Source organism: Coturnix japonica, chromosome 3 (genome assembly GCF_054131305.1).
Source record: "Coturnix japonica strain WE chromosome 3, WE-NBRP24, whole genome shotgun sequence".
In the NCBI taxonomy this organism is placed as follows: domain Eukaryota; kingdom Metazoa; phylum Chordata; class Aves; order Galliformes; family Phasianidae; genus Coturnix; species Coturnix japonica.
Window position 1 is genome coordinate 54,924,485 of NC_140665.1, and position 25,390 is coordinate 54,949,874.

Sequence of the window (25,390 nt, forward strand, 5' to 3'; positions counted from 1 at the left end):
CTTGTTTTTCTTTATGCACCAAGAATTAATAGGAAACAAGGATGCTAGAAATGGGAGAAAAGGTAGAAAGAATATTGAAAAGATCTGATGTTTCAGTATGTACAAAACTTAAAGCTAAGGTAATGTGAGAAATGTGTTGTTTGACCTATGAAAGTGTTGTAGCTTGCTGTTGAAATCAGATGAACTAGCCAAACCAGTAAATCAAGTGTGAAGAAAATATGCTATTTTGAAAAGACCTCATTCAACACATACTTCACAAATCAAATAAATACATGAACTAGCACAAACTCTTTAGCAAATTTCGCTATTACTTTTTAAATGTTTGTGTAAGTTTAAGATTTAATTCCAAGACTTAAACTCCTGTTTTGTACCTCCGTATAGTTGATATATGAATAAGGAGTATTAATGATGTACTGGCTGTTAGTGTTCCGTTCTGACACAGAAATCCCACTAGATCAGAGAAGTAGCAGTGGTGCAAAATGAAGGTTTTCATTTTTCTGTTTTAGAAGGGAAACCTGATAGCTTAATTTTGTGGATACTTGCTGCTTGCTTTTGTTTGCCTTTCTTTCTTGCATTCTTTTGTTTTCTTCAGAATTCAAACCTATTAGTCTAGAAAGTGGCAGAATTGCACTTTCAATGCATTAGTCCCAAATGTGTGCTTCTGAATTAGACTCTAACCATGACAGTTTGCTGCTGTTTGCTTTCTGGGGCGCTAGTGTGGCTGACCTAATTGGATAGTAAGCTCCAGCTTTTGTTTGCAGTCTTTTGAGTTCTGGTCAGACTTTAAAATGGAATGCTGATTGAGAAATTACTTCTCATTGATTTAGTTAAAAAGAAAAAAAAATAACAGTAACACTCGGAGCCTGAAAAACTTCCCTGTGAAAAGCATTGGCTTGAATTAAAACAACTTCAGATAGTTGTTACTGCATCGAAACCTGAATGCTGAATAGTATTTGTAGCCGTGTTTTCTTTTTGTATTAGCCTTTTTCACTTACAAATAACTCAAAGTATATTACTTTCAGTTAATTGAAAGAAGTTATTTCATGGTATCAAACACTTCTAGAGGATAAAGTATAAATCTTTAAATGCAGGAATAAACGTGATGCTGCGGTTCTTATATGTTGTTAGGTATCTGGGGAGCTATTAGTAATAGGTGAATGGTTGGACTGGATGATCTTTTAGGTCTTTTCCAACCTTGGTGATTCTATGATTCTCTCCGGTACACTGGATTTCTTCTGAAAGTCATTTAACTACTTACACAATGCAAGTTTATATGTTAATAGCCGTTTAGCTTTTTTCTTAATAGACACAAACATTCTTCAAGATGAAAATTACCTAAGCAGCTACCCAGTATGTTGGGTCTATTAATTTGTATTATTAATGTATTAAGATTGTGTTAAGTGATTATGCCTCCATATGGAAGATTAATTGTACTCTAGCTCATATTCATACCTTGTTGCTGTAAACAAAAAACTTCTGGAAATATTTTTCTGGCCACATCAGGTATTTCTATGATCCCTGCATATTGTGAGAACTGCATTGCTGTTTTCATGGGATAAATTGTAGGGAAAAATCTCTTTTTAAAAATGGAATGGACAGTGGAACTGTAAGGAGTGGGGTACTGCATGGGTGTTATGCATGTGGCACTAAAAGAGGCAGGTGTACATGATTTACTGAAGAGAAATATTTCACATACAGTAATGGAGTTTCAACAATTGTTGGATAAAAATTACTACAAACATAGGATTTATTATGGTTGGAATGATTTCCTCTTTAATATTTGCTATAGTAGACAGGATTTTGTATGAAGTCTCAAGTAGGAGGCTATTTCCTGTGAAGCCATTGGGTGGATGAGAGAGATAATGCAGCAATATGCATGCGTGCAAGCCCTCTTATATATTTTAAAAGGCGTGTGTGGATGTCATCCATATAGATGATATGGAAATCTTCAGTCTTTTTGGTCACTGATCATACATAAAGATTTCTTGGTTAGCAGAGTCTCAGTCTTTTAGTGCTATCTATCTCATGGATTCTACTGATGTTACTTGCATGCTTTCTCTAACCTGATTGTGTAGGTAGGGCTTGTGAAACACTTGTGGTTCTACTGATCTCGCTTGCTGTTTCGCAGTTCCTGACAGATACATAGCCTTACAACTTCCAGGTTTTAATGTAGCCTCTATATCTCCCAACAGCTCCTACACTTCCAATGACTTTTAGCATTTTAGCAGCTGAGCTGCTTGTATTGTCCTGCATCCTGTGAGCTACAGGTGTGATAACAAGATGTAATTTTCTTCCATGACCACCTGACCTGAAGGACATTGTTACTGTTATTGTAATTCAAGTTTTAACATTAAATTCACTCGAACAGGCTTCCCAGGGAGGTGGTGGAGTCTCCTTCTCTGGAGATATTCAAGACCCGCTTGGACGCCACCTGTGTGACGTGGTGTAGGGAGCCTGCTTTGGACTCGATCTCTAGAGGTCCCTTCCAACCCCTACAATTCTGTAAAATTATAAGTTAATAAGCCTACTGGCTAAGTGTATGTTGAAATAAACAGTAGGACTATGGTTTAATGGCTTCCCTTTTTTTGTTCTTTGAGAACAGCGTGAAAGACTGAGACTTGTAGATTCAGCCTGCGAATAACTGGGGAAAAAAGCAACATGCTTGTGAAGCAAACTTTCCAGCAGCTCTGTAATGGATCTCTCGTGGCTGATGCATGTGACTGTGTTGCTCATAAATTGACCATGCCTGAGTGCACTGATGATAAAATAAATGAGTGGATTATTTTTTCACAATAGGCTATTATGACTGACAGTGATTAAATTATGAGAGATTGCAAAACACATTCTTTGAATGGTTACAAAGTTGTCTGTTCAAAGCTGCAGAGAGAGTACATTAAGTTTTTGTGCTCCTATTCTAAAAGAGTCAAAGGAGATGTTGAGCAATAGTGACAGCAATGCCTGCTGACAGAGTGCTACTTTCAGTTTTGGTGGGAGTTAGGATGTCTGAATTGTTAGCTGTTAAGACTGAAATAGGTTCCTGGGTCGTCAAGTATTTAAACACATCATCTGTTTCGAGAGCTTAGCAAGTGCAACTGTAAGGCGGGTTTAGTTTTCCATCTTAATACTCTTCTTAGAAAGTGCTTCAAAATCTCATTTGTTTGTTATATGTGAGAACATTCTATTTCTGGATTGACTGTGTTAAATACAAGTTCATACCCATTCATCCAAGCATCATCATTTCTCAGTTAAGCCTTTTACAACATCTTTCCACTGTTAGTATTCTACTTTGTTACTGCATAGTTTCAGAGGGCTTATGGGAGGGAAGGCTCATCCAATGGTGTGAGAATCTGAGCTATTTTTAGTTCTAAAATGTTCTTTGTACAAATAGTGTTTGTATTTAAGTTAAAATAAAAAAAATAAAAGCTAGTATTTTTGTGACAGCTCATGGAAAAGAAACTGTAACGAACAGGCTTCTAGAGGCCTTTCTTGTATTTTAATTTACAGGATATGAGAGTCCTTTATTTAATGCCCAAGATTTCTCCAGTAACTCATGCTGTTCTTTAACAATGAATGTTTTGTCAATAGAGTGTGATTGACTTCATCTTGCTATTAATATTTCTCATGGTGCCACTAAATACCAAAGAAGCTGAGCGTACCAGTCTTGCTGCATAAAACCAGGCATTCTGCAAAGCTTCCATGTTTCTGTGTAGCCTCATCCTCTGAATGCATATAGCCAGGCATTAGCGCAGTCTACGTAACAAGCGTCTTTGAGTATATTTAATATTCAGTATTGCAGTATGTAGTAGTCTGTTTTGCTTCAACAGAAGCATGATAGATTCCATGAATTCTTTTCTTTCCTAGGTTTTTATTCTTTTTGCCATCAACTTATGAGTACACGGCAAATGAAATTCTGTGCAAAGTTAAAATATGTATATATGCACTGTATTCTACTAGTGCTGAGCGTGTGAGTGAGGGTGTAGACATCTCAGCTGTCTGATACTTTGAGCAACGTTATCAGCACAGATGTGGCTTAAATGCCTATTGAGAAGAACATCTATAAACTCCAATCTTTCTTATGGGTTCACATATCATGTCTGCTTTTTTAACTTAAGAAAATGGAGAGAGGGAAAAATGAAACAATGTCTGCATGAATGTGTTTCTGTCTGAAAATGATGCAGATATTGAAAGGACTCTTCCTTTAGTTAATCTCTTTTCCATTGTATTTTCTGTCAGGGTGAATCTGTGTTACATACAGCTCACTTTTTAGCAGGTCTATAGCTGCTGTCCTTGTAGTTCCTACACACATGACAGGCTTAATGTGTTTACTAAACCTTGTGTATTATTACCTTCACATACTTTATCTTATGCAGACTGACATGAGTTCTTCCTCCTAAAATGATTGTTTTATGGCTATGTATTAAATTCAGACAAAAGGAAATAATGTGGCTTGTGGAAGTATGCAAAACAATATTGCTGGTTGCTACTTGAAGTCAGCCTATTTGGTCTGGCATAGCACCCCATGTACTAGCTTGTCTGTGTGCCAGCATTGTGACTTCACAAGTTCACTTGTGACGCTTGGCCTTTCACTTCCTGCAGCAAAAATGAAGCACTGAAGTAGAGAACTTTAGTCTGCTGCTCTTGTGAATAGTTGTATTAGAGTCAGTATGTCAAGATCCTGAGGTAAGGTAACATAAGTGGAGGAAGGCTATAGTGCGGAGTGAAGTTATACCATGTTCTGATGGTCTTGAGGTATTTTGATACAGCTTTTTGGCCTCTGTTCCTTCTGTTAGAGTAGCATCAAAGCAGGACAGAATCAACAGGGTTGTCTAATGGATGCTCTAGAGACAAGGAAGTAGAAGGGAAAAGAATTTACAGCTTTGTTTACTGTAAATGACTGTTTGTTAAAATACAATCAGCATTTTCAGTGTTGATATTGTAAAAGTATGCTGAGAAGTGGAGAGAAGGCGATTAATTTTAAAATTGTTGCATAATAGTTTTAGGTTTCTAACCTGTTACTTTTATCAAAAACTAGTTAATTGATCTTGACTTAATCTCTTGTTGGTTAATATACAAGCATGTTAACTGGTAGTGTGGACCCATGCATTGCCAGTTCGTGAAAAGGAATACAGTCCTCAGCCTGTTAAGCAGCTGGACCTGTCTCTCTTAAATTAAAAAGCCCGTCCTTGTTTTGTAGCTAGGATTGTTACTTTTAAAATGCCATTTGAGTATAATAATCCATTTCTATATGTGTTTCCAATCAAACCATGTCTTTCTAAAACTTTTACCTCTCATGTTCTGTGCTACACTTTAAAAACAAATTTCAACTTCAGTCTTAATAGTAGGCGACCTAATATCAAGTAAAGATTATCATGGAACATCATTAAGTGAAATGAATCCAAAATTAATGTAAAGAGTAACTTATGTGTGAATAATTGATAATCACAAAAGGAATGCCAAAAATAATACTACGCTGTGTTCTGCTGAAGTCTATTGATGTTCATCAAGAAGGAATGAAACCTTAAAACGCATCTATGCAGGCATTTGTACACATTTGATTGGAGCATTACTACCAGCTCTTGAACCTTGAAGTTCTTGCTGCTTTGCCATAGGTAATAGTCTCATGTGAGTTGGAAATGACCTTAGAGATCATCGAGTCCAACCCCCGGGATTCGAGCCTCCTGTGCTGCAGAGCGGCACTTCTACCACTTGCACCACAGGGAGGATTCGAACACTCGGGCCCCGGTGTTGCAAAGCGGCATTGCTAGCACTGCGCCACCGGGGCACACAATGCCATGTATTGACCTTAATGGGTTTTGGTTGTCCTTTATGGGGCAAGGGAACAGAAACCAACAAACCTTTAGTCTCGAAAGATTAGAGTGCAATACTTCGGAAAGGCTTTCCAGATATCTTACATGACAACTGCATGCAAACTCTTTCTTTTCCTTTGGAAAGTTACTTTACGGAAGTTCTTGATCACGTTGTTAATAAATTTGGAGATAACTTAAAATCAGCTGCTGGATTTGTTGAGGTTCTGTCACTAGAGCAACCTAAAAATTAAGTGACAAGTAATTTTGTAAAGAAATAACACTCTTTGCTTTATAGGTAGCTTTTGAACTTATAAATATTAACTATTTCCCCATCTACTTAATTTTTAAACATTAAGAGCTTTTCTTGGATTGCTGTCTACAAAATGCTCCAAAACTCGGGGAAGAAAAACTTGCTCCAGCACAGCTTCTTAAAGTTTGTTTGCATTCCTCATAGTCTTGCTGAGTTTCCTGAAGGGATTAAACGCTAAGATGTAGAAATATTGCAGCTTCCAAGTGACTTCAGTATTCTTTCTTTTTCCACAGTCTTGTAATACTAGGAATTAGTGAAAAGACAAATGACATCTCTTCTGTTACAGTTTTTTCTTCTTTATAATTGATTTTCATTCCTGCTGGGTTTATTTTCTTTTTCTAACGGATATGCTAAGGATTAGTCAGAGCCAATTCTGAAGATAGTCTCATGGTCAAAACTGAGAGAGAGAATGTGATACGTCTGCCACCTCTGCATGAGGTCTGCAAACAAAGCCAGCACTGAGTTGAATAACACAATGTATATTTTCTTTGAAACTTCTGAAGTCATTCTTTGAACTGGAAGTGTTTCTTTTCAAATAAAGGTACTCCTTGACTTTTGTGAGGATGAGGGCTGTTCTTTGTTGACAGGCAGGGGCAGATGCAGCTCTGCATGTTTTGGTTTGCAGAAAGATTAATGTAGCCTGTGTAGTACAGTGTGCTGCATCAAACCTGTTAAGCAAAATGGATTGGTGACTTATGCTGTTCATCCCGTCTGAAACAGTTCAAAGGAGGTCACTGTCAGTGCTGACAGAGTGTAGAATCCATTTTTCTTCTAGATATGCCTTGCCTTGGATTTTTTGTCGGGCAGGTTCTTTGAGGTAATTGGGCCTTCCACTTTATCTCTGTTCATCAGGGGGTCATTCTTGAAGGAGATTCCCTATGAAAATGAACTTCAACATTGGATTTACCTGACCTCAAGTTGCAGCAAGGTAAGTTTAGGTTGATTGTTAGGTAACCCTTTGTTACGGAAAGGGTTGTTAAACACTGGAATAGTCTCCCTGGGGAGGTGGTTGAGTTACTGTCCCTGGATGTGTTTAAGAGCTGTTTGGATGTGGTACTCAGAGATATGATTTAGCAGAGGGTTGTTAGAGTTAGAGTACTATGGTTAGGCTGCGACTGAACTTGATGATCATTGAGGTCTTTTCCAACCTGAGTAGTTCTATGATTCTATACCTGCGGTCTCTTCAGTTATGGAACTCAGAGGGGTTTCTCAAATATTGATAGAGAACATAATCTAGTCTCATTTTTTCAGAATGAGAGACTTGGGAGTGTAGAGCAGAGAAATTTGGCAACTTATACCATTCTCATATTTGATTATCTGTTTTAAGTGGATTTATGTCATTTTCTTCCAATTATACATTGAGAACACTGATAAGGATGCATGTCTTGATGCACAGAAAAAGAACTGAATTCCCTTTGCTTCAGCCTCCCTGGAATTACTTATAGTAAATAAGTCATGTTGGTTTGGGGCAGAAACAAAATTCCCATACAGGGCTAGAGTGTAATTCTGTTTGGAAAAATTAGCTCTGCAAATGCATTCTGTATTTCTAAAGCTCTGATCGTTATTAAATATTTAGCTATGGAGTACTTGTGATTACTTGAATAGCTTTTGAAGTACTGTATGTGGATTTCCTTATTTTTGCCATGAGTTAGCAAATAAAAACATTCACATAATTTCATAAGCAGCTGTTCTCTTGTGAATATAATTCAAATTAAATCCAGTTTGCATATTGAATCAGTTATTTTTCTTACTGTTCAGATGAGATTCTAAACTATCTGGGTGCAACCTACTCTTCTGATACAGTTGGGCACCCTGACTTCCTAGTAATGTGTCAGTCAAATCTAACAAAAATGCAAGTCTGTGACTCATTTTTAATCTTCATATTTTAGGACAAATTTTCCTTTTGATTCTCCGAGCAACTTGAGTTCATCTTACAAGTTATAATAACTTTTCTTCATTTTTAACCTGACTTATCCACCTTCCTCCAGCGAAGTAGATGACAACCACATAATCAGCACACATACTTCTTTAGTAAAGAGTTCCTGGAATTGGGGGCGATTCAGTCATAGAATCATAGAATAACCCAGGTTGGGAAAGACCTTGAAGATCATCAAGTCCAACCGCAGCCTAACCAGTACCCTAACTCTAACAACCCTCTGCTAAATCATATCTCTGAGCACCACATCCAAACAGCTCTTAAACACAAGCAGGGATGGCTTGGTCCCTTGGACTTATTCAAATTGTCAAAGATGTGAATTTTATCAATATTATCCAGTTCTAAAGCTTGATGTGCAGTGCAGCGATATTCCATCAAGTGTGAATTGCTGGTGACAATTGCATTGTCTATTAATTTAATACATACCTCATTTTTACCAACAATCTCCAGGACGCCATCAGTAGCTATACAAGGTATGTTGACAAAGGCTAAAGAAAGTCACTTTAATGTTATTTTTATGACTTCAATACAAATCTAATTTTAGTTGTTGTTTTCATATGTTGCTTACTAAGCTCACCGTAAGTGGTTGTAATTTTTTTGCAGTCAGATTTGCTACCACATTACTAGTTTTTCATAATAGTCCATTTGAACTATAACTTGAAAAAAATAAATTAAAAAATAAGACGACAGACTTTCAGTTCTGCTATTTTGTATTTACAAAACACTTCCTTGATGTTCATCGAACTTGGCAGCACACTTTCTCAATTTAAGGAGACATCATTAGGTTCTGTTTTCTATTAAGAGTGCATTAACCAGGTTGAAGTATTACTGGTAATCAGCATGTTTTACTCCTCAAGTGGTGCAAGTGCTTGTAATGCGTAAAATGTTCTGGTTTCCATTAGACTGAGAGCATGAGGTAGACACAAGAGGTGGAGTTAGCACTTCTGGTTTCAATGGAGACAGTGCTACTGGCATAGCAGTGGTTTGGTTGTTGCTGAATGATGGGTATGGGTTCAAGACTGGGCAGTGGGTTGGATGTGGCTGGCTTAATCTGTTAGACAATCCAAAGCATGCATTCCCTATTTGTAAACTAATGTTGTTGGGGTGTGAGGGAGCGATCTCTCTATTCACATCTTATGCTTCTGGAACAAGTCTTGAAGTAGGATGAAAAAAGAATAACGGAGGGGCCAGTGTTAATGTATTGGCTTTTTAAGAGGCATTTGATTGTATGCTATTTTAGGCACACAACAAAATTGTTCTATGCATGCTGTATCATGAGGTTGCTGCATCCCTTCTCGTAGTTTTTCATACATTTGCCCTTTCTTACATGAACTTCATGTTAAAGCTTTAACCGGGCAGCATTTATATGAGGATGAAGTTGCAGCATCCACTGTGACTGTTCTCTAGAAGCTGCAGGACCTGCACATGAAGATGCTGTGTTCTGTCCAGTAATTTCTACACTGTAACCTCACCCATATCAGGATTTGTCTTTCCCACCCTGCCCCCTTTCTGGCCTCTCTGTAGTTTTTTGGCTATTACACAAATATGACCTTTTTTCCTGTTTTGTCTTCAGCGGCTGTTTCCTGTTTTCTTTCCCTCTCCCACCCCATTTTTTACTCCTGACTTTATCTCCAGTGTTGTCTTTACTTTTTCTTTCGACGTTTACTTTTTTTCCCCAATTATTTCTTTTTTATAATAATAAAAAGAGAATAACAGCATTCCTCTGCTACGTTTCTGTATCCAGACTTCTTGCTGGATGTGTATTCAGTGTCAGTTATGCATCCTTCATTCTGCTTCCCAAAAGTCAAATCTGTTGTAAGTGTGCATTTCCCATCTTAACAGCGATACGGATGTATGTGCTTTAAGTGCTAAAAGCTTAGATCTGTTGATGGTGGATGCTGATTTGTGGATGTCCCCTCCCTGGCAGTATTCAAGACCAGGCTGGATGGGGCTTTGAACAACCTGGTCTAGAGGGTGGTATCCTTGCCTGAAGCAGGGGGTTGGGACTAGATGATCTTAAAGGTCCCTTCCAACCCAAACTGTTCTGTAATTCTATAAAGGGAGAGATCTGTGACTGTGAGCTTAAATATGGACTTAGATCCAAGATTAAGTTTAATATTAGCGAGAGAATAGCTGCATTCTGGAAGCTGAAAAACAAACAAAAATGCTTTGAAGCACGTTCTGTCAGTGCATAAGCAATTGAGCCCAAAAGGAGAAAGAGAACTCCTCCAAATCTGTGCACCCTGGGACTTTCGTTCAACTAAATCTGCCTTTTGGTGTGTACCCCCGAATGTTTTGCTGTATAACTTTGTAATGAAACTGTTAAGTCGCTGTCAGCTTGGGTTTGTGCATGCTTACAATTTTTCCTGAGCTTTCAAAGCTATCTTGCTGTATAGGATCACTGTTAACAACACACAGTCTGCATTTGTGTGTTTTCATTAAAAACTTTCTGCAATGAGTGTCTGCTCTAGTAAACTGTGCTTTGTGATGCGTATTTATATGAAAATGCCATTGCAAGTCACTAGCTTTTTTCTTTTCCTCGTCTGCAGGACAGTCATGAATATTCCTCTCTATTCATTTCTTGACATATAGGAATTAGTTTTTAGGTCTCTTTATCTTTTACTAATTCTCAAAATAAAAAACAACCCAACCAAACAACCCTTTGTTTAAATAGTTGCTCCCTTGGGGATTTCCTGCATATCCTGTTATCTGTTTTATATTACAATCTTTCATGCTGGGAATGTCCTTCCAGAAAGCACAAAATGACTAAAGCACTTAGATGACTAACAAATGCAGTAAGTGCTGAAGTACAGGCTCAAACACAGCACTATTTGGATCAAATTCTTCTTTGCATTTTTTTGTTAGTGTTGTTAGCCTTATTTCTGACCTCTAGAGAATCGTTTCAGTTTATGTAGCCGAGAGATGTTGTAGTGGTCAAAATACTATTAGTGGGGAAGTCACTGCCATGAGAAGTGGAAACCTTTTACAAAACTGCTGATGTTTTTTGCTCTGCTAATCAAATACCAGCATTCAGAAGAGCCTAAGGGACTGAAATTTTGGCTGCTAATGTTGTTTGCTCAGCTAAGAGGCATCTTTCTCTCTTTATTATGTTTTGTTGCTTTGGGGTTGGAAGTGCTATGCTCCCAATGGAGCAGTAGGTGTGTGCTTTCTTGAAAAGCAATTCTATCAGATATTTGTTATATTCTACAGTAAGTGTAAGTATGTATGAGGAGGTTTGCTATGTCCAGCTTTACGTATATCACTTTGTGTGCGTTATAAGTATTCAGGGGGAAAGAATATAGTGCAGAGTAGTTCTGCTCTTCCAGGAGAGTACTTGTGTTCTGGCAGCACATGAAAGATGCAGTAAGTTTGTATTGGCTGCAAAATAAAAATGCCATCTCAGGTGGCTTGCTTGTGAAATTTGAGGATTATAGGATAGCTGAGAGAGGCTTGGGAAAAGCATTTTACTCATTGTAGCAGCAATGGTTTTTAACTGTTGTTTATATCTGGTGTCAGTTCTGATTTGTTATATCTTTAGTTTGCGTCAAGATCTCTGAGGGTTCTTCAGCAGTTAATTCACATAATGGCAGCAGCATCCAGCTGCGGTTTATCTACACAAACCTATAATTGCTTCACTGTGAAGCTCAGATTAAGATTACTGGTTAATTATCAGAGATGCTGAGTATTAACCAAGTATTTGAAACTGTCTTCAGTGTTGGTAGGAAGTGGTGCTGCTATCATTTGTACTTCATTTTGCATCCTGATTCAGGAAAAAAAAAGACATTGGAAAAAATAGCAGAAGAATTTTACGTCTATCACCAATATGAAGTTATAAATAACTTAAATGTCAATTTTTCTGTTTTTAATTCCTTCAACAACATCAATGTGAACATTCATGATTATTATTGAAGCATCTTGCTAACGATCTGTGTAAGACATGTATTGGCGATGGCAAAAATGGCACAAATTAGTCACTTGTCATTTCTTTTTCCTGAGTTTGAGTACTGGTATTGTGGTTATTTCCCTTTTTTTATATGGTATTGTACATTTCCTAAACATGAGGAATGGGAATAATTCACTCTGTGGCTTCCACTGAGAAGGAAATAGATAATTGTCAAAATAATCACACGTGTCTGGGATTGAAGCATCCAGAGTTGTTATCAGACTGCGGCTTCTCAGTGTGCTTGAGGAAAAGAATTCTTGGGTGTGAGGAAACCAGTGAATATTTTGTTTGAATTGGGCAGTAATTAATGAAGTTATTGTAAGTGTCCTGAAAGCACACTTGCAACAAGAGTAAAATTAATGTTGCAAGCATAAAAAATAAACTCTTTTTAATCTTGCTGATGTATTAGAAACTAGTCTGTGTTGTACTGGATGCATCCCACAGAAACCAAGTCATTTGGCGGTATGGAATAGGGCTGAAGGAAGGGAATGGAGAGTGGAGAGAAAACATTGCTCAGAGTGAACAGCGTTAATTTCAAAGATAGGGAGTGATTTCTCTTAAACTGTTGTTCTTAGTTTGTTGGACAGATAACTGGAAAACAGAGCTGTCACTTGACCTGTGAACGTTTTCTGGCTGCTGGAATGAAAAGACTTGGAACTAAATCCCGGTTTTTCCACTGAGCATGCCCTTCTCCAGCAGTGTCAGGGCTTGGGTGGGGTCACTCTTATTCAATAACCCTTTTCAAAAAGACTACTGGATTCTCCTCAGCCTACAGCATGTTTTTCAGTGCTAGGGAACAGCACAATGCTGGCTTGATAAGCAGATTCTGTATGTGCATATGGATTCTGGCAAAGAAATTTCTCAATTCAAATTCAATACTTCTTTTTGAAACTTCTAGCCTTGATATATTGAACTACTTATTGTAAAGAAAATACAGGAGTGAGAGACTCTCATTGCCTCTGTACATGGTATGGATTCCATTGGGGTGGGTGAAAGGTAATTATTTGCTTAAATTTAATCCCAGAAATGTTTCAGTGTTGCCTTCACAACTTGTCTTCTTGTAGCACTTGAAAAGTATTCATGTTCTTGTTTGTTGAAAGCTTTTGTTGTGATAATCTTTGCATATTATATAGGTTTTTGACACAAATGATGCAGTCTGCAGTGCTTTTCATTTAATTTAGGAAACAGTGTTTTCTAAATACCTTCTATTGTACACTTTTAAGACTGCTACCTGGTGTCAATAGACCAACTTTAGCAAAGCTGCTTGTGCTGTAGTGATCTTTGCTTTCTGAGGAGTTGCACCTCTTAATAGTATTGGTTGTAAAGGATAATTCAATTTAAGTTGTGTATGGATTGCAATAGTTAAGTTAGTCACCAGAAAAAAATGAACCGATGGCCTGCAATAGGTTCATTATGAAAAGATGGGAGTGCTGAAGTGATTGGGAATAAACTTGGTCTCTTGGAATGCTTTAATAGAGAAAAGACACTGAGAAATAGTCATAATTGCTGAATCTATTTTGACTTTACCAACAGGAATTGCAGTAACTTTTTTGGAGATGCTTTGAATCAGAAACTTGTCAGCATCATAGCTTCATTGTGAGAGTACTGCAGGTACTCATTGTGCAATTTTTGCTAGAAATAGCTTTCTCTGTCTCATTTCATTTACTGTCTACATCCTTCACGGTTCTCTTTGGTGGTCTTCAGAACTGCTGTTAGCACTCACACAAATAATAGACTCAGAAGTATCATTTAAGCTCACAATATCTTCTGTAAGGACCTCTCAGTTTTTCTGATGAGTTCTGAGTATTCTATGAAAAACAGTTACTCATTTGCTGTGTGTGTGTGTATATATATATATATATACATATATAAATATATATACATATACATATATATATGTATATATATATATATATATATATATATATATATATATATATATATTTGTGCTTCACCTCTTGGTTCTACTGACTTAAACACTTTTATCCCAACATAAGTATTTCCTGGTAACTCAGGTGTGTGCTTTATTTGAAATGAGAACATTGAATGCATGCAGATAGTCAGCTGTGTGATCACATGGATTTTAAAGAGTAACAGAACACCTGTTATTTTAAATAGCGACTTCAGCAAGAATTCTTGCAGTATTACTCCTGTTAACTTTGGGACTTATATCCACCATGCATATGTCTGGAGCTCTTTGGAAATTGGCTTTTGTTGAGGACCTAGTATCCTTTGGGAGGATGCTCTTCCATGCCTTTTCTGACCTTGGAGATATGTATGTGCACGTAGCCTTCCATGTGTGTATACTCAAACATCCACCTGTTCATGTGTACAGGTAAATAATTCTTAGCGTCACCAAGTAGTGTTACTGTATGCATCTCTGAAATGCTACCTCTTAAAAATAGTTCATGTTAAGAGTATATGAAAACATATACTTTATTATTACAACTCACAAACCATACTTGAAATTGGAATATTATTGCTGTTTTCGGTTGGACCTGTGAATTGTTCTACTGATTTTTAGAACTATTATGGCACCATCTGCTGACCAGTATAAAGACTGGCAATGTGGGTTTTCCACACCTGGCTCATGCATGGAGAATAAGCTGATAATGTTGAATTAAGAGGCAGTTTGGGTAGAATCGTAAGGATAAAGGTTGATTTTTTCAATTGCCTTAGGTTTCTAAGTGTTTTCAGCAGGAGATATCATTGCCGAGGCTAAATCATAGTATAGTTTTAGTTTTAGTAAATGTAGCCAAACAAATTTTAGGGATGATTTTGCTTTCCCTAAGGAGTGTAGAATCAAACAACAAAATAGTATTCTCTGGTTTCTGATTAAGTTTTTAGAGTTCAAAGAATTCTTTTAGTTTTTATGATTGTTAAACCATGCTAACAATGATCACCAACAAGTGCATCATCTCCTGTGATTTTCTTGTTCTTCAGACCTCAGTATTCTTTCCACTTGACTGGGTGCCTAAAGTTCTGCTTTCCCTTCTTGCCGCAAGACTTTTTAGCTCATGCATATTGGTCATTTCAAAATAAAGTATATAATAACGTTACCTTATGGTATGAAGGTGGTATGTTAGGGAAAAATCTGTATCTATTAGCGGCCTTGTGATTAGAGTGGGGAGAAGTACTTTGTGTAGTTGTGCTATTTAGTAAGAGCAAATGCGAGTTCACAATGCCTCTTTGGGAGCAGGAGGGGAAGGAAAGATGCATTTAAGTTCAGACGGGTGAATTTTGAGAATAAATGGGTTTTAGTTTTTTTCAGATCATGCTTCTGAGAGAAATGCTGTCAAGCTCTTGTATCTGGAGAAAAGAGTTTATATTCTTAGCTATTAAGAAACAGGGCTGGGTGTGATTTTCCAAGCTCTTCCCTCTCAGAACAGGGAGGGGATGAAGTAAAAGCAGTTTCCAAATACTGGTTGCTTGCCCTGTTTGATTGTACCAAGGTAACATCAGAGGCTTCATGACCTGCAGCACTAGATTTCAGTTGTGGATCTTAAGAATTCTTGGAAAAACATTTTAGCTATTTTCTTAGAAGAAATTACACCTTCCTTAATCAGAAATGCACAAAGAAGAAAAAGAATAATTGCTGTGTCTACTAACAATGAAACCTCCTATTTGATTTTTCTAAGCACAGTGGTTTACTCTATGATTTCTTTTTCTTTCAGGGAAGTTACTTTGTTTTATATTCGGAAAATAATAAATTTGGAAAATGAATGATGTACAAACTTATTATAAAGATCAATACCTGTCACAGCAGCAGTTCAGTTTTCTGTAAGATCTGATGGTATAAGCAAAATGTAATTTGACTTGTAGCAACTTTGGAACTAGCATACTAATATGTCTTCAACAGCAAATCCTTTCATCTCTACAGCTAGTCAAATGGAAATTTACCTTTTAGATACCCATTACCTCTGAGAAATAATAGGATATATAAATATTTAAACTTAATGTTTTATCGTAACAGAGTTTATAAATAGCATGAAGAATGTTTCATAATAAGTAAAGAAAATAGCTACTAATAGTAATGCTTGAATTATATTTGGAAGTCTCCAATGTAGCAGTAGAGATACAAAATGTTTTGATTTTCCTAATGGTAATTATTTTTGTTTTAGGTGGTGAAGCTTATTAAAGTAATGAATAAGGAAATACTCTTTCCATATAGTTAAACTTCTGGTCTTGAGATGCTTGCTTAATATGAATCTACCTGTAGTCAGTTCAAAGCTCCTATTTCTAAGCTTCTTAGTGCAGTAACTATCGAATTTGTTTCCTTTGACTAAGCATTGCCCATCTCTTCTGCCAAAAGGGCTTCTCTTTGGTATGTTCAGGCATCTATGAACTTCTATATCTTTTATTAGGGGTGGTCCAAATTAAGAATTAATTTCTGACTACTGATGAATCTTTGAATGTTCTTTAGGAGCTTGGAGGTACTGTCTGCTTTACTGTCTACACTGGTTTCTAATTGGCTTCCATTGTGATTGTAGTTGTCTCCTCACTAGTAGCCAATGCTGATGGAAGTTGATTTTAATGCAGAGTTTCCAAGTTATAAATATGATTGTAACTAATTTGCTAATCTTCAGACAAATGAACTGAACTTTAGTTTAGAAATAATAGTTTGAAGATGGTTGTGAATCAGCCAGTGATTTCTAGTAGGATCCAGTTATTTTGATCTTTTCTTGTTAGATTTTCTGGGCCTTATTTTTGTTGGTTTACCTCAATAAATTAGAGGAAAAACATGATCATGTTACATTTTCAGAGTAGCAAAGCAGCAAAATCTAGTACCATACAGCAAAGGACAAGAGTGATGATTTTTAGCTGCTTTTTGGAGAAATAACAAAAGCTGTTAAAGATCATTTTCATATCTTATTATAGTATTGTTTGTTTTTAATTTCAGTTGTTGTAGACTGTTGCTACAAATTACTGTGAATAAGTCCGTAAAAGTAGTGATGCTACATAATGCTATTTTTATTTCTGCATTTTTATTTTTTAGTGTAAGCTGTGACAATGACAACTGAAGTTGGCTCAGAGACTGAAGTAAAGAAAGATTCTGAGCAGGTGGGACCGGACAAAGCCAAGGGCAAGCCTGAAGAAGCCTCAGAAACTCCAGGAAATGATAAGTCCAGGAAGGCATCCTCTGAAGAAACTCAAGATTCTCCTGTCCCAGCACCAACTAGCCCTAGTAGCCCAAGTAGCCAGAAGAAGGAAAAAGATACATCTGAAAGCAAGGGTATTTCTCGTTTCCTTCCTCCCTGGCTTAAGAAACAAAAATCTTATACCTTGGCAGAGCCCAAAGATGAGGCCAAGAAAAGAGCAACAGGGGAAGAACAAGTAGCTGAAGAAAGTGAAAGCCATCCATCTGAGGGGGTGGCTCAGCCAAAAAGGAGCTTAGAAACAGTGGCTAAAAATAATGCTAAAGCAGATGACAAAGAAGAAAAACACTCTGTTAGTAGTGCAGAAACACAGGTAGGTGTGGAAAAGTGTGTATGAATGTTTTGGAGCAATTCTGAGGGGGTGGGGTCTACTTCATGATGTATATAAGCCATGTAAGACTTTATTGGTGTCATATAAGGAAAAAATGGCAATTACTGTCACTTTTTGAGATCGGGTTGATATGAGCAAGTTCATCAGCACAACAGTTACTTATTTCACTCAAGCTGTTTTAGCTGTAGCTTTAGTGTAACATCATCCATTGGAATAGTCCAAAGGGACAGTAAACTGACTATTACAGTAGAAATGAGAAGGGATTAGAAGAGAAGCTTCTTAACCAGATTTGCTTCTGAAGTCTTTGTATTGCACAAATAGCTCCTTAGTGACTTAATCCATTTGTTATCTGTTGTAGTTATCTCAGAGTCCTTAGATGTCAATCTTTTGTTGTACTTAACCTTAAACCACACTTGTAGCTGTTGCTCATATTGATTTGCTCTAGAAGTCCGGTACTGAGTTCGAAAGCAAGCACTGTATTCTGCAGTGTTTGAGTCCTGATGTGCACAAGTTGTGTATCAGTTCTTGAACCTCAAACCTCACATTCTGTAGAGCCACAGTGGTGATTAAGGACACAGTGAATCTCTCGTAGGAGGAGATGCTGAAAGAGCTAGAACATTTCATCCTGGAAAGGAGAAGAGTTGGAGGGGATCAGTGCATCTAAATGGAGGAAATAAACAGGAAGGGGCAAGACTCTTCTCTGTGGTATGCAGAGAAATAATAAGAGTCGATAGGTGCAAATTAGCTGTAGTGGTAGTCTATCAGTGAAAATACTGAAAACCCACCTGGAAACAGTCCTGGGCAATTTGCTGTAGCTTGCTCTGCTTGAGCAGGAAGATTGGACTGGGTTTCACAAGTTACTTTCTAACGTGGAGCTTAAAAAGAAGGAAAAAAGACACCTTCTATGACTCCAGCAAGAACAGTTTTTCTGTTTGTTTTCAGTATCTGGTCCCCAATGTGTTATACTTCAATGCTTACACAGGTTACAGCTCTTCCAAAATGTTCATGCATTTTATTAAAGCTTAATTTCTGAATTAGTGGCTTCTAAAAGCAATGAATAGGATAAAAATGTTCTCATTTATGAGCTTGAATTATCACATTGTTGTTTAACTGTATTTTATATAGCCTGCCAAAGAAGATGGTAAAGAAATGGAAGTAGAGAAAGTTGCAGAAGAAAAAGAAGAAAAGGAAAAAAGGGAAACAAAAGAAGTACAGACAGCTGAAAGTATTCCCCAGAAGCCTCCTAAGAAAATTAAAACTGTGCAGTGTAAAGTGGTGCTCCTAGATGGCACAGAATACAGCTGTGATATAGAGGTAAGATATTGTCTTTATATGGAGCTCTCTTTCTTTACAGAGAAAAAGAAAATGCTTTCATTTCATTCACAGTTTAGCAAGTATGTTTTTGTGTGTCTAATGAGCACATTACAAGGTTACATTCCCACTGCTATCATTTGGGCTCTGATAACTGTTCCTTTTTGAACTCCATATCTATTTTTGTCCTTAAAAATCACAGAATGACCTGGGTTGGAAGGGACCTCAAGGATCATGAAGTTCCAACCCCCCTGCCTGGCAGGGTCACTAAACCTCCGCATTCACTAGATCAGGTTGCCCAGGGCCCTGTCCAACCTGGCCTTGAACACTTCCAAGGACAGGGCATCCACAACCTGGGCAGAAAATGTGTTATACTAGCAAAGAAGATAAAGTGCAATGAACAAAACAGTTTTAGCTGCCCAGAGATCACCTCTGAGCAGTTGTGTTTTCTGTTGTATTTGTGTTTTGCAAAGGATAAAGGTTTTCTACAATGTGGATTCACATGTGTTAGTAAAATTGCCTTGAGTTCATTAGTTTCAATTAAAATAATAATCTCAGCTGGATGTATATTTTTCGAAAAAAGCCTCAAAATAGTATTCTGTTACAAATTTAAATTATGTGCTTTTTTTATTTAAAGTAGTGTTCTAGTACCAAAACTTCACAGCTGGATGGGCTGTTTACAAATATAAATCTCTGGATTAGGCATTGTATACATTTGTCTGTTAAATCTGACTTAAGATCACTGACAAAGAGTAAGCGTACTGGAAAACAGCTTCTTGGCTTTTATAGCTTCGACATCCTCTGAATATTCTCTGTCTGACCATAGTGTCCAAACCTTAAGTCCAGCAGAAGTTTTTTAATATTTTAGATCAAAGTTTAATTGTGAAACAGAAAATTATATGAAAGGAAGAATAAAGTTGTATTCCAAATCTTCTGTCAGTGAGATAATTTGAAGTGTGTACTTTCAAGTTTAATGGACTTCATAATTATAGACATAAAAATGGATAGCTATGAGGATATGAATTCAGAAAATGCTTTTTTCCCCGCAGTGCATGACTAGATTGCAGATGCTTGATTTATTTCCTTTTTGGTCTGTATATACAGTTTCACTGTCATTCATTCTAAACTATGAATATTTAGAATGCCTCAAATCAATCACTTTTTCTCTTTCCACTTAGTACTCATTTTGGTCAGCAATGCCAGAATCCAATCAAATTTTCTTCATGTTTTCACTGTTTTATTGGTGTCTTACCATAACTTGCTGTAAATCTGACTTGTTAAAAATAGCTTACATGTGTGCTTTGGTGAATCTGTTTGATAACATGACAGTGCTCTTTACCTTAAAGGAAAGGATGCCATTTATACTCATGTTGATTATTATCATATGTTCATACTTGATTTTTTTTAATATGCTGTTTTTTTAAATTCTTTGAACTTGTTTTAATGTTGAGCAGATGTTATTCGTTTCTCATAGTAATCGAAGTATCAGCAGTGACCATGTTTGAATCTCTAGATCTATATGCATCATCTATAAGCAAAAGTACATGCATTCAAGAATTAATAAGACAAAAAGCTCCTATGTATGTGGAGAATAGAACTTGCAAGAGCAGAGAGGGAATGACAAAAATTTTAAGGGTCTTTTGCTATATGCAGCTCTTTATCTTCCCTGAAGCAAATTGTTATTCTTAGCTCCTGCTTTCTTCATGGTGGCTTAAGCACAACGTATTGAATGATCAACAGAGTAATAGATGAGCTTCTGATATTTCTAAGGGGGAATTCCTCAACAGAATTTATAGTAACTTGCGTTTCTCCTTTACTAGTCAAGTAATTCCTCTCAGTAATCATGATCTTTTACTTTCCTTAGGTTGTGGCTTAAAGAACATGTTTGTTTTAAAAACATTCTGGCTTTCAGAAGTATTAAACTTCCAGTACACAGAGTGTGTGTGTTTGTTTTCTCCCTGAAGGGATGGAAGTTTGTTGCTGAGTTTATGCTCAAATTTCTTTATGGAAATCGCTACTTTTGAAGCAGGCAACTACTATTATGAATTTCTACATGTGAGACCTACTATCCATTAGCTGTAGGGTACTGATGTAGACAAATCTTTTAGGTTTTAGATTCTTTTATTTTGAGAATTTCTAGTAGAATAAGGTGGGAAGTAGATCTGATCAGCAAATTACTTCAGGCTAATGCCATCTCCCTAAAGATAGCAGTTGTTTTAGTGCAAAGGCCTGGAAGGCTGTTTTCTAATAGGACAAATAGGACTCTAGCTATTTTCTTCAGTTCCTATATTCAGAGCTACTTGAAATCTGCAGAAGAGAACCAATCCTCCATCTCCATTCTCCATCTGACTAGCTTTGGTTAGTCTCATCTTAAGGTTCTTGGGAAACAAAGCAGGTTCTTTTGGGAAAATCAGATCAACCTGCAAATGCATGGAAGATGGACATCTTTCCAGTAGAACCAAATTCATGTAATTGTGTGAACTGTGTGGCCCATGCCATGCAGCTGGAACTCCAGATACAGTATTAATCTCTTATGTAGATTCAATGCAAATTAACCAGTACTCTTCCTCACAGATATAATGGAGTTGTTTCCATGTAAAATGTCTGCATTCACTGTGGTGTTAGTCTGAAGCAGGAGTAACTACAGTGATGCTCATAACTACTCACATGCTCACAGAGTAGTGGCCTTTGTGTGATCTGCAGCTGGAGGAGTTAGTAAGATCATCAGTCACTGCCAGTTGGTAGATACGTGCATGCATGCTTAACCTGAAATTAACTGGTGGTAGGTTGGTACAATACCTCAGAATACCTCTATGAAGACCTCTGGGACCTTTTCTCTTGTTGTCTCTGCAAGTGTACAGTATGTGCCCAGCATTGAATAAATAGCTCACAGGTTTATCCCTAGCCTAATCAATTAAAATTGTCATAGTTAAAATATGAAGAAATTAAGTAAATGTATGTGTTTGACCACTGAGTCTAAGTAAATCTTTGTTGTAGTAGGGCAAGTATTAGGCCAGATGATGCTGAGTTAACTCAGTTAACTTTCTTCGTGGGAGGTTAACATGTAAGTAATGGCTAATTGTGAAGGTCTTCCTTCAAAGATTATGTGCAGTATTGAAGTGTCCAACGCTCTTGGGTGCTTGAGACTGATGCATCTAGTTCTATTTCTTCAAATGCTTCATAAATTATTTTATGCATGGGAATTTTGATTACAAGCAGCATAAACTTTATTTACATATAGTTGTAGCTGCTTGCACATGATATCTTAGGTAACTGTTTCTGGGAATTTGGTGGTTCTTAGCTGAAGAAAAAACTATCTGCTTTTTTATCCAGATAACGTTTTCAATTTTTATTTTGCTTTTAAATTATTTAATTTTACTGCTTTTGGGAACTCTTCATTATTAGAAGTCAAAAGCATCTTTTAATGCACAGTTTTACTAAACATGACAAGAAAATACTGTTTTATTTGCAGATGATGTACAGAAATCTGTTTTGCCAAGCACCTGTCACTCACACCAGCACAACTAGGGTGAATTTCAAGGGCTAAAGTAAGATATGTGCTATTTACAGAGGTGAAAATCCACTGCATCTGTGACAATAACTAGTAGGCAACATCAATATCCAAGTTGTGGTGTCTTTCCAGCTCTTCCATTCTTTCGTTTTGCAGCTGAGCAGCAATTTGTGAAAGTCTGAGGGATCAGTTCGGAGTTTCATGTCATGCATACATTATGAAATACTAATGTGAAACTTATTTCTATTTACAGAGTCAAAATAGGGCTGCTCTTGAAGTCCTTATCAAATAAGCAAATGTTAATGCTTATCAGTGTTAGTATGGAAATGTTAATGTCATGTTATCTTCAAGTGAAAGGGCAGTTGTAGAAGTAGATTCTGCACAGCGAAGTCATGTAGCACATCACTCAAAATGTTTCTGAAATCTTCAGAAATGAGTTAAATGTTGGGAGCAAATATTTATAAGGAAATCTATGGAATCTGTACCATCAGAATTAAAAAAATTGATAGTATAAATTGCAGTGCAGTTATAAGCTTAGCTAAATCAGTAAAGAAGAAACATCTTTACATTTTGTTCTAACAGGAATTATTATAGTTTTCATTTAATGAATTAGGTACATATGCAAACTTTTATGATGTTAATGGAGTTGTGATTTATTACGATATAAAATCTAGTTAAAATTAAGTTAGTATAACTTCTGCATAAGATACTTTTCTCTTGAAGTCTATAACTGAATCAAAAGATTATTTATATGACATATGGAATGCATTGAGAGAAACTTCTGAGTAAACAGAATCCTAATTATTTCTTCCATGATAAAATGCTTCTGAAAGCTAATTCCTCTGCATGTCATCTCGAACATGTTGTGTCATCTGCTGGTGAGAGCCACAGAATAGAAATTGACTGGGAGGTTTTGAGCTAGAAAATGTAGAAAAACCTTTAACATACTGAGGCACCAAGCTTATACTGGAAATTGCTTATGGAAAGAAAAAAGTTCACTTACAGAAAATCAGCGTGTTTTTACTTTTTTTTTTTTTTTTTTTTGGAAGTCGCCTACTGTTTTACTATGGAATTATTTCTTCTGCCTTTTGTGGCTTGTTTTTACGTGTTTTTCCTGTTGCCCAGGGCATGCCTGTCATGAAAGTTGTTTGGTTTCTAACATAAAGTACATCTCAGATATTTCTTTTTTGATAATTGCTTTGTAAGTTAATTTATCACCTTTGTTCTTTTGCCCTTAGAACCTATTCTGTCTTACTGGATCTTCTAACTGGTATCAGCTTGCCAATTTAACCTTACCTGTATCCATAATTCTTTTTATCAAGAACTTCTTTAACAGATATTTCAGCTTCTTTGGTGATGCTTTCCTTCATTATTTTTTTCTAGTCTATCTTTGTACTTTATTACTTTGCTTTCATAGATGCAAACTATGCCTGTTTCTTTAGTATAACTTCTAGTGTTCACTTGTCTGAACACAGGTGTAGATACATTGCTTACAGTACTGCACTGTCCTCCTGGAAAGTTGATGTAATGAAGATAAACCTTGTACCAAATGAAATCTATTCCTCCATTCATTTTAATGTGTTATTCTTGCTGTGGTGTGTTGTGGTCTATGATTTTTGCAAAAATTAAACTGTTGTGAATTCCAACATCAGTATCTCTGCTATCTGATCTGAGAAATTAAAAACTTTAAGCAGCATTAGTGCTCTAGTGTTAAAGACTTTTGATACCAGGCACTTTCCAAACCTGTTCTTATTTTTTTGTATGTTGAACTAGGAATAAATGAGAACATTAACCTCCATTGAAAAGTTATTTAAAAAGGCCTTTAACCTTTAATCTAAGGAATGCAATTGGTTAAGCCCATGGATTCCATGTTAACACAATAGATTAGTTTTCTATCCTGTGACTTGAAAGTAAAACTACCCAAAGCTACTCATCTCTAGGAAACTTAGGAAGTATGTGAAGGTATCATATTGTGAGGTAGAAGTACTACTCTAATGAAAATGAGTTATGTGTATTCAGTATGTGCATACATGGAGAATGTGAGCAACTTATCGCATTATGTTAACCTTAGAAGTATCCCAGCTCTTAAAGATAATATCCAGGTATCCTCAGATTCTTAACAGAAAACTGTGAATGACTGCAGAGCAGGGAAGAGGAAGAAATAATTGCTTGACTAGTTTGGGAGGAGCATGACTTAAAAGAACTTTCAGAGGTTGTGAACTGCTTGTAACATTCAGTTGCCTTTTATTACTTCCTTTGAAGTGAGTTAAGTTCACTCATAGGAATAGCGGCTTGGGACAGAGGTTTGTCAAAGCAGGAGGATGAAAGATACCTAGCAGTGTTTGTAAGAACTCACAGAATTGTTGTACTTCCCTGAAATGACATAAACATATGCATGGCCATAGCATGGTCAATTCATGTTTAATAGTGTAATGTTTGTGAGATGTAATGGGCAATTTAATTTTAACTTGAGTGAGTAGACTGCTGTAATGCTTGAGATTAGGAAGCAACATAATCTAGGAAACTATCTTTTAGCGTAATGCAAATTACCTCATTTTGACCAACTCCTTTCCCAATAATTGACATTTTTGAGTGCAGGTGCAAGTTTTCAGTCTCTGAGGGTGACGTACATGTTCCTCTTGCTAAAGATGAAGTGAAAGTAGAGGAAAATAGGCTGTACTTTCTTTCTTCTACAGTACCTTAGCTAGTTACAAGGAAATTTCTTAAACAGTTTTGGAATCTGTGATAGTCTTATTCCAATTTTCTTCTGTAAATGTAATGTGGGTTTTAGTACAGGATAGCAGTTTAAATAAAAAGAAATGCTAACTGAATAATGACTAATGGTTAGAAGGAAATGAGGATCATACTGTTTGTTTACAGCATTCTGCCAGCAGTCTAATTAAATATTTATAACAAAAAGCATTTAAAGGATGCCAGCACTGACTGCATTTTATGCACGTATGAACAACTGAAATGTATTGGAGTTGACATAAGGGTTCTGTGGTTACTTAGTTTGCTTATATAAAATAAATCTGTGTTGCCTTAGTGTACAGTGAAGATAATATTTTATCCCTGAGTAAAGAAA

The 25,390-nt window shown here is 36.5% G+C and overlaps 1 protein-coding gene across 50 annotated transcripts in view; it reads left to right on the top strand.

The window, feature by feature from the left end:
• EPB41L2 (erythrocyte membrane protein band 4.1 like 2) overlaps window positions 1-25,390 on the top strand; it is a 93,112-nt gene that overhangs the window by 21,877 nt on the left and 45,845 nt on the right. For 45 of the 50 annotated variants that reach the window (XM_015858474.3, XM_085541634.1, XM_085541658.1 and 42 more), the window contains exons 3-4: window positions 16,993-17,465; window positions 18,609-18,797. In XM_015858474.3, coding sequence (XP_015713960.2) covers window positions 17,007-17,465; window positions 18,609-18,797 — 648 coding nt within the window. In that variant the 5' untranslated portion in view covers window positions 16,993-17,006. Of the gene's footprint in view, window positions 1-4,603; window positions 4,681-6,969; window positions 7,046-16,992; window positions 17,466-18,608; window positions 18,798-25,390 lie in introns of those variants that run through there. The other 5 variants (XM_015858477.3, XM_015858476.3, XM_085541642.1 and 2 more) reach the window with 2 other exon arrangements.